At 42.2% G+C, this 10,469-nt stretch overlaps 1 protein-coding gene across 1 annotated transcript in view; it reads right to left on the bottom strand.

Annotated features, from left to right (window-relative positions):
• Positions 1-9,346, bottom strand: part of LOC139420760 (transmembrane protein 132E-like) — a 367,970-nt gene extending 358,624 nt beyond the window's left edge. Inside the window, exon 1 of the mRNA XM_071170969.1 lies at positions 8,067-9,346. Within this exon, the coding sequence (XP_071027070.1) occupies positions 8,067-8,127 (61 nt within the window). The 5' untranslated portion in view covers positions 8,128-9,346. The remainder of the gene's footprint in view (positions 1-8,066) is intronic.
• Positions 9,347-10,469: the final 1,123 nt, after the last annotated feature.

The raw sequence follows: 10,469 nt of genomic DNA on the forward strand, positions 1-10,469 counted from the left end.
TACTTGTCACATCAGTTTCCAAATAATAAAGCCGCATAATCAAGAAAACAAAGACCATGTTGTAAGGCAGCTTCTAATTGCAGGTATTTCTTCCTAGCTCAGATCTTCAAATCAAATCAGTTTATTTGTCACGTGCGCCGAATACAACAGGTGTAGACCTTACAGTGAAATGCTTACATACAGGCTCTCACCAACAGTGCGGGAAAAAAGGGTGCGTGTGTGTAGGTAAGTAAAGAAATAAAACAGTAAAAATAAATTTGAAAATAAGAGCTTTTTGTTGATGTGGACACCAAGGAACTTGAAGCTATCAACCTGCCCCACTCCAGTCCCGTCGATAAGAATGGGGATGTGCTCGGTGCTCCTTTTTCTGTAGTCCACAATCATCTCCTTAGTCTTGGTTACGTTGAGGGATAGGTTGTTATTCTGGCACCACCCGGCCAGTTGTCTGGCTTCCTCCCTATAGGCCGTCTCGTCGTTGTCGGTGATCAGGCCTAGCATGGTTTCCTGTCGTGGTGGGGCAAGCCAGCAGACAATACAGAGTGTTACGCCATGATTGGCTCAGTGTTCTGTCACTCATGGGGACTTCACCTCACTGACAAGTGTAAGAGGAGACATTGAAAATTCTAGCCCTTTGGCTGCTGCCATAGAAGTGCCCATCCAAGAAGGCTCAAGGTCATTGGTAAGATAAAATGATGTCAAATCATATGTACCGTAGCTTTGATTGGCCTAGTCATGTCAACATCATACTTTCAAAATCTTAGCTAGCAATCATCATTAATCAAGTTGACAATCTACTGGCAAATCCTTTTTAGTCCTTGTTATATGAATAGGGTTGCAAAGGGTCAAACTTTCCAGGAAAATCTCTTTGGGAAGTTAAGCCTGGGAATTTTTCTTAAATTCATTAAAAAATATATATAAAAGCTTATAACAGTGAACCTTTTTGTGTGATGGACAAGGCAATTCTAGGTCTTCAGGCATATTTTGGTTAACCTCTGATCTCTAGGGGAGCTATTTCATTTTTGGATCAAAAACGTTCCCATTTTAAGCGTGATATTTTGTCACGAAAAGATGCTCGACTATGCATATTCTTTTTTGAAAGAAAACACTCTGAAGTTTCAGAATCTGCAAAGATATTGTCTGTAAGTGCCCCAGAACTCATTCTACAGGTGAAACCAAGATGATGCGTCAACCAGGAAATGAGCAGAATTTCTGAAGCTCTGTTTTCCATTGTCTCCTTATATGGCTGTGATTGCGCAAGGAATGAGCCTACACTTTCTGTCGTTCCCCCAAGGTGTTAGCAGCATTGTGACGTATTTGTAGGCATATCATTGGAAGATTGACCATAAGAGACTACATTTTCCAAGTGTCCGCCTGGTGTCCTGCGTGGAATTCGGTGCGCAATTGCCAGCTGCTTGTACTTTTCCATTTGATTGAGGGGAGAAACCATGCTTCCAAGAACGATATATCAATGAAGAGATATGTGAAAAACACCTTGAGGATTGATTCTAAACAACGTTTGCCAGGTTTTCAGTCGATATTATGGAGTTAATTTGGAAAAAAGTTCGCGTTTTGAGGACTGAATTTTCGGGTTTTTTTGGTAGCCAAATGTGATGTATAAAACGGAGCTATTTCTAATACACAAAGAATCTTTTTGGAAAAACTGAGCATCTGCTATCTAACTGAGAGTATCCTCATTGAAAACATCAGAAGTTCTTCAAAGGTAAATGATTTTATTTGAAGGCTTTTATGTTTTTGTTGCAATGTTGCGTGCTGGATGCTAACGCTAATGCTAACGCTAAATGCTACGCTAGCTAGCTACTTTTACACAAATTATTGTTTTCCTATAGTTGAGAAGCATATTTTGAAAATCTGAGATGAGTGTTGTTTACAAAAGGCTAAGCTTGAGAGATGGCATATTTATTTCATTTCATTTGCGATTTTCATGAATAGTTAACGTTGCGTTATGGTAATGAGCTTGAGTCTGTATTCCTGATACCGGATCCGGGATGGGGAGATCAGAGAGGTTAAACTATCCCCAATTCAATGGAATTGCAACCCTTGCATGCACAGTGCATTCTTCCATCACATGTGCAGTCCACTCTTCAAATGTACAGCTGATTCTCAAGATCTTGCACACTAATGAGATGCTATTGAGCACTACTACACTGTGAGCCAAGGACTACATGCTTTCTGGTAAGTTTTAATTACAATACTGGGTGGGGTGAATATATTTCATGACATACCATTTTTTTTGTTAACTAGTAAACAGTAGCCTACAGCAAACTGTTTAAATGATTTCAAACTCGTTAATTTCCGCTAGTTAGTTTTTGCTACCATGTGGGTTTTAGTTTGCTTGAGCCTGCTAACTGAGTGTTAATTCACCTGTTTCCATACATAATTCATTTTAAAACATTTATCTTACAAAGGAAATGTTTAATCTAACTTTAGGTGTACATGGAATTGTAGTGTGTTTTTTTACTCATTTTTCCCCTAATCTTTACAGGAAAATGCCACGGGCACTCTCTGATGTGTGGAGACCTTTCACTGCAGCGAATGTCGAAGGAAAAGCTGTGTGCATTTGTAAATACTGTTCCAAATCATGTGAAGATCCAGAATCATCTGGCCAAGTGCTTAAAGTTCCCCCAGCACTCGCAACTTCTGACAAAAGTCCCTTTACTTCTATTCAAGTTGAAAATGATGAATCCGACACCTTATCGAGAGCAACAGCTCGTGGTCCTCCTGGAATCAGAAGGTTTTTTGCCTCAATGGAGGAACGTAGTCAGAGAAATGCTGATGAATGTCTTGCTCGAGCTGTGTATGCAACTGGTTCACCTCCGATGCTCACAGCCAATGTGTATTGGAAGGGATTTCTGAATGTTCTTTGCCCAGCATACACCCCTCCAACCAGACATGCTTTATCTACTAATTTGCTGGATGCAGAGTTCAACAGAGTTCAAGTGAAAGTCAAGCCAATCATAGAGAAAGCAGACTGTATTGAATCATCTCTGATGGGTGGTCGAATGTTCGTGGGCAATTAATAATTAACTTAATCTCCACCCCTCAACCAGTATTCTACAAAAGCACAGACAAGAGACAGAGACACGGGTCTCTACATTGCAGATGAGCTGAAGGCAGTCATCAATGGACCACAGAAGGTATTTTCACTTGTGACAGACAATGCTGCAAACATGAAGGCTGCTTGGTCTAAAGTGGAGTCCTACCGTCACATCACAACCATTGGCTGTGCTGCTCTTGTATTGAATCTGCTCCACAAGGACATCATAGCACTGAAAACAATGGATACACTTCTGCAAGAGAACCAAGGAAATGGTTAGGTATGTGAAGGGTCATCAAGTTCTAGCAGCAATCTCTCTCACCAAGCAAAGTGAGAAGAATAAAAGCACCACATTGAAGCTGCCCAGCATCACCGATTAGGGTGGTGTTGTCAACCTGTTTGACAGTCTCCTGGAGGGAAACGAGTCTCTCCAAGAAATGGCCATATCTCAGTCTGCCGACATGGACAGCCCCATCAAGAGGATCCTCCTGAATTATGTATTTGGGGAGAGAGGTAAAGCAGCCTAAAACATATAACAATAGCCATTGCACAGATCAAGGGAGACAATTCCATCCTGTCTGATGTTCAGAATGCTTGCAGATGTAAGAGAAAACTGTACTCCCCTGCCCACATCACTGTTGCACCAGAGGAAACTGCAGTTCTGAAATAAATCAAAAAGCATGAAGACTTCTGCCTGAAGCCCATACACGCCGCAGCGTACATGTTGGACCCCAAGTGTGCTGGCAAGAGCATCCTATCAGGTGCAAAGATCAAGAAGGCATATGGTGTCATCACTATCATGTCTCGACACCTTGGCCTGGATGAGGGCATGGTTCTTGGCAGTCTGGCAAAATACACTTCCAATCAAGGGGCTTGGGATGGAGATACAATAAGGCAGTCGTGCCAACATACAGTGGGGCAAAAAAGTATTTAGTCAGCCACCAATTGTGCAAGTTCTCCCACTTAAAAAGATGAGAGGCCTGTAATTGCCATCATAGGTACACTTCAACTATGACAGACAAAATGAGAAAAAAATCCAGAAAATCACATTGTAGGATTTTAATGAATTTATTCGCAAATTATGGTGGAAAATAAGTCTTTGGGCACCTACAAACAAGCAAGATTTCTGGCTCTCACAGACCTGTAACTACTTCTTTAAGAGGCTCCTCTATCCTCCACTCGTTACTTGTATTAAAGGCACCTGTTTGAACTTGTTATCAGTATAAAAGACACCTGTCCACAACCTCAAACAGTCATACTCCAAACTCCAATATGGCCAAGACAAAAGAGCTGTCAAAGGACACCAGAAACAAAATTGTAGACCTGCACCAGGCTGAGAAGACAATCTGCAATAGGTAAGCAGCTTGGTTTGAAGAAATCAACTGTGGGAGCAATTATTAGGAAATGGAAGACATACAAGACCACTGATAATCTCCCTCGATCTGGGGCTCCACGCAAGATCTCACCCCGTGGGATCTAAATGATCACAAGTGAACGGTGAGCAAAAATCCCAGAACCACACAGGGGGACCTAGTGAATGACCTGCAGAGAGCTGGGACCAAAGTAACAAAGCCTACCATCAGTAACACTACGCCGCCAGGGACTCAAATCCTGCAGTGCCAGACGTACTGGCTTAAGCAGGGGGACACATGTCCAGGCCCATCTGAAGTTTGCTAGAGAGCATTTGGACAATCCAGAAGAAGATTGGGAGAATATTATATGGTCAGATGAAACCAAAATATAACTTTTTGGTAAAAACTCAACTCGTCGTTTGGAGGACAAAGAATGCTGAGTTGCAGCCAAAGAACACCATACCTACTGTAAAGCATTGGGGTGGAAACATCATGCTTTGGGGCTGTTTTTCTGCAAAGGGACCAGGATGACTGATCCGTGTAAAGGAAAGAATGAATGGGGCCATGTTTCGTGATATTTTGAGTGAAAACCTCCTTCCAGCAGCAAGGGCATTGAAGATGAAACGTGGCTGGGTCTTTCAGCATGACAATGATCCCAAACACACCGCCCGGGCAACGAAGGAGTGGCTTCGTAAGAAGCATTTCAAGGTCCTGGAGTGGCCTAGCCAGTCTCCAGATCTCAACCCCATAGAAAATATTTGGAGGGAGTTGAAAGTCCGTGTTGCCCAGCAACAGCCCCAAAACGTCACTGCTCTAGAGGAGATCTGCATGGAGGAATGGGCCAAAATACCAGCAACAGTGTGTAAAAACCTTGTGAAGACTAACAGAAAACATTTGACCTCTGTTATATACCCTTTGTTGGCAATGACAAAGTATTGAGATAAACTTTTGTTATTGACCAAATACTTATTTTCCACCATAATTTGCAAATCAATTCATTAAAAATCCTACAATGTGATTTTCTGGATTTTTCTTAAGTGAGAGAACTTGCACAATTGGTGGCTGACTAAATACTTTTTTGCCCCACTGCATCTCATCAGCCACCCGGTGGAAGGGACTTTGTGGATCTGAGGCTCTTTCCCATTGCCTCCATCATCCTCCAAATCCCACCAACATCAGCCTCCTCAGACCGCAACTGGTCCTTGTTTGTGAACACACACACCAAAGCACACAACAGGCTGACCAATACAAGGGTATTGTCTCCATATGATAAATATATCTAATGCAAAAAACATTACATTAAAATTGTACTAATTTGCATGTATTTCCATTAATTCCCACGGAACGTTTCCACCTCTGAATATTCCCCAAAATGTGCAAACCTACATATGGAGAGAAATAATGAAGAGAAAGTATAGTTAAAACATATCGGTGCTCATCAGCCATAAACATTACACAAGTTAGAAATCACAAATTCAACGAGTGGTTTGGACCAGTGACAGTGGCTGTGTTGTCCCAAATCTGGGATTAAGGGGTTATTTTCCAAGTTTAAAATGATAAACATTCAACATTGGCCATGCTGTCAATGAAGGATGATTTGTGCCTCGTTCAAAACTATTTAACTTGAAGGCCTCCCAGGTGGCGCAGTGGTTAAGGGCGTACTGCAGCGCCAGCTGTGCCATCAGAGTCCCTGGGTTCGCGCCCAGGCTCTGTCGTAACCGGCCGCGACCGGGAGGTCCTTGGGGCGACGCACAATTGGCCTAGCGTCGTCCGGGTTAGGGAGGGATTGGCCGCACCAGCGACTCCTGTGGCGGGCCGGGCGCAGTGCGCGCTAGCCAAGGTTGCCAGGTGTAGCCTCCGACACATTGGTGCAGCTGGCTAACGGGCTGGACGCGCGCTGTTACGGCTGGTTGGGTTGTGTATCGAAGGACGCATGACATTCAGCCTTCGTCTCTCCCGAGTTGTAGCAATGAGACAAGACAGTACCACAACAATTGGATACCACGAAATTGGGGAGAAAAAGGGGTAAAAAAAAACTATTTAACTTCGAGGACAACCTTCAAGTGAGCACAGCACAACAATGTGAGTCCAAAAATGTCTTTAGCAATGTGATTCAATATACTGACCACTGTCTTTTGGGGGGGGGGGTCCCTCATGTAAGGAATAGATTGCAAACTAGTGGCTTTGCAGACCAATAAAAGCCTTATTTCAGTGTGCATCCCTCTTTGTGCATTACTGCAAATGGGGCATCCAAAACCTGAATGGGAGAGCACACCAGAAATATTTATACGGTATTTAAAAATGTTTTTTTTTCTTAATCGGTTCAGAAAATACAGAGACTAGAGAAATTGAGAGCTCCTAAAAACATAGACTAGAGCTCCTAAAAACATAGGCTACAAAAACCTGCTATTAAAGTGTGGCAAGCTACACAGCCCTGCTCCCACCTTGTGGAGAGATGCTGTTTGTGGACCCTCAATTGTACTTGCCCAGTACCATTCATTGCAAATGAAAGCATTCAACTGGTTGTATACCTCACTTGCATTAATAACTTAATCCTTACCTACATCTGTTAGCTCCTATATTACGCTGTGTGTGTGGAATAACAAATCCAAATTTAAAGAGAAGCTGAACTTCCTGCTTTGGCCTCATTTTAGATTTGATTCATTAAAGAAATGCTAGCGGCCATTACCGAATTCAAATGAGCGTTGGATTCTGGGTGTGGTTTGATGTGAGTGTCACGTGTGTGTGTGTGTGTGTGTTCACAGGTGGGAAGACTAAGACAAATATTCTCTCTTCAGTCGACTGGTGTGCGACTGTGGCAAATATGGTTTGACTTTGGATAGTCTATCTCTGGGGCTAGTTAGGGCCATCAATAAATTACACAACGTAAATGAGACAATATTTTGATGTTGCACACATTTTAGTTCTCAAATGCCTTCAATTATTCTATTTTAATGTATAGCTGGTTTGCGTCACTGAAATTTGGAGGTATTGGATTTTTAAACATTGTCCCATGTCCATTGTGCAATTTACAGATGGTCTCTAACTAGCCCCATATGGACATCCAGAGTCAAACCACATTTACCACGGGCATTACTATCAGGTTGCATGCAGCTCTGAATTGATTACTACATCTGTGCTGCCAGCTGAGGGCAGGATGAAATTAACCCCCTCACATTCTAAACTGAAGATCATGATTAGTTGATTATTGGAGTCAGATGTGTTAGTTGGGGCTGGGGGGAAAACTGACACCAATCAGGCCCCGAGGACTGGAGTTGCCAATCCCTGATGTATGTAGTTATATACTCAGGTAGCCTACAAAACTACAGTAAGTGTCATCCAATTTACACTCCGTAGTCAATTTTGACTGTATAATCAAAATGTTTGACTCATATCGATGCCATATAAGCCGTTGTCTAAATGAGAAGTTGGTTGGTGGGGGAAGTTGCGCTTAGGCGACACTGCAACAGTGTTTTCTACTCTGAAATCTCAAAATCGCATCTCGCTTGAAATTGCCTACCTATAACAATCAAACAGGCGCCGCCCACAGTCGTCGCAACCCAACTCCACCGAGATGTAGGCCTACACATCATGGAGTTCAGACATCCAGCTAATCATCATTCTGAAGTATACTGTGTGTCACTTGGTTAGGCACTTACCATTAGTAATGAGCGCCACACAGAGCAGAAGAGTTCCTCTGCGGTATGGTGAAATTGACATCGTAGATCTCAGTAAATCCAGTAAGCAGTCTTGAATACAGGAGTCTTCAAATATAGCTTCCGACCGGTGTTAGGTCTACGGCAGGTTCTTCAAGAGTCTAACGTTGAATTGTTTACAAGATGTGGGGCTGTAGACTAGGCTGCTGAATAGATCGTGTCAAGTCCTACAAATGTCTGACTGGCTTAATGAAAACAAAATGTAAGGCACGATGAACGAACGTATTTTTATAAAAGGGGCTCCAAGCCGGAGAAGAAAGTTACAGGTATCAGGATCAAGTGGCTCGAGACTCCCACGCGTCTGTTTCCAATTGTGCCCTCAATTAAATAGTCATCCATGCATGTTCCAAATATGTAGCCAAGTCCACGGGTTAAATAATTCAACACATGCGCAATTGTACTCACACATTGCAATAAAAATAACTATTGATGTGAAATTCCTCGCCGTTCAGTTGACTACGCTAAATGCGGAGGTATTTGATGCTGGTAGGCTATGAACTGCAGCGCCTAAAATGGATAAACGTGTTATCCAAAAGGTCCTGAAACCTACAACTGGACAGTGGGTGTAGTTTTCCATGATACGGAGCCAATTAAACAGAACATTTAACCAAGCCCCGATGCAACAATGTAGCCAACTGACAATGGAGACCATCCGTCGGTTTTTACTGCGCAGTAGGGAACACGGGCTAGGGTTCAACAACGCGTGCCTTTTGCCGGGTGTCTCATGCCTTTGTTAAAGTTCCAGTGCACAGGCGAGAGGAACCTTCAGTAAGCAAAAAAAGGCTATTCCACACGTAACAATATATACGAAAGAAACACTCGACTAATCTCGGGTAATTCCGCGATTCCCAACCCAAGTCACTGAATGCGTTTCATGCGGTGATTTGATAGTTCATCTAGTTCCCAAATTGAAAACGGCAGTCCACATAATATGCCTACCACATTTCGATGTTAGGCTCCCTTAATTCTCATCGCGTTTATATTCTAGAAGTCCCGAGTCACAACAATGTTGACCATTTTCACTCAATCCGCAGTAACGTTAGTAGTCCAAATCCATCCCCTAGCTGTGGTTCCAAACTCACGGACTGTTTCGCAATAGCCTGCCTTGTGTTGACCATTCTTTGGCGCTCCTCTAATGAAGGAATGAAAGACAAATTGCTCATTCGTTCTCGTATGTGTTGTGTCCCATAAAGCTACTTTCTCAAAGACAGTTGCTACCAAGATCCTTCTCACTCACTCTCAGAATTCAACAAAATGCTGAACGCCGCATCAATCAACCAAATCTTAATCACGTGGTACCCTCAGGCCTGACGCGCGTGCGATGCATACTTTATCCAATGAGGTGGACAGTGTGCGTGTGTACAATTTGTACATGTTGCATGAAGCCTATGAATTCGTTTTCTATAACGAATGGAATTGCTTTTAAATCCGAAATTCAAGGTGAGCAATATGTAAAAGTCTTAATTTCAATAAATAAACATTTATCAAAACGATCATAAGATGCCGATGATACGAAGAAGTCATTATATTTATTTTGAATGACAATTACTATTTAGGTGGTTCATAACCGTTAGGGATCAACTTTATGATCAGAGCTAATGCAATAATTTCCATCCTAATGTTTAGTATTTATAAGGATCCCCATTAGCTGCTGCAATTACTCATCTTGGGGTCCAAACAGGATGTTTAATGTTAGATAATACACTGTATTTCATAAGTATATTATTGTAATTTCTGATTCAACCCTGTCTCTTATCTGGTACAGTATTATCTAGTGAGCTCTGATATGCTAAACATCACTTAAACATGAGCCTTACTCCAGTTGAAAAGAGAGTTACTGAAAAGGTTAGGCTATCTGGTTCCAATTGTTTTCAGTTTGTGAAGAAGAGATTTAATGTAACATTACAGGAAAGAAATCTTATGGAGCCTAAAAATAGCATAATTCAAAACACCATAGCATATAAACAACCACTATTGGCCACAGTTGGCTAAGCAGATGTCCTCACAGCACAGCTGCTCCATTCACTTCCAAGTGGAGAGAAAGTTTCGATGTGCAAATGGGGACTCCAATTTGTTTTCTCATTGAACATGCCACTTCGTGCATATCATTTGGCTCCATTCTAAGATTTGTCTAGGCTCCAACAATCCACCCATAGGCCAGAGGTAATGATCGCTATCATAAGGGTTCAAAATTCCTAGATGTGCTGTAGAGTCCAAATAATTATATCACAGCAATGAACCATCTTTATACAGTACACCTTACATTATTAGGATTGCAGATAGCAGTGATCAATTCCCCTTCTGGGGAAAGCTGTGTCATCCTCAGGTCATAGGCTTCCAAATCTT

The sequence above is a fragment of the Oncorhynchus clarkii genome, chromosome 12, assembly GCF_045791955.1.
Source record: "Oncorhynchus clarkii lewisi isolate Uvic-CL-2024 chromosome 12, UVic_Ocla_1.0, whole genome shotgun sequence".
Classification (NCBI taxonomy): Eukaryota; Metazoa; Chordata; class Actinopteri; order Salmoniformes; family Salmonidae; genus Oncorhynchus; species Oncorhynchus clarkii.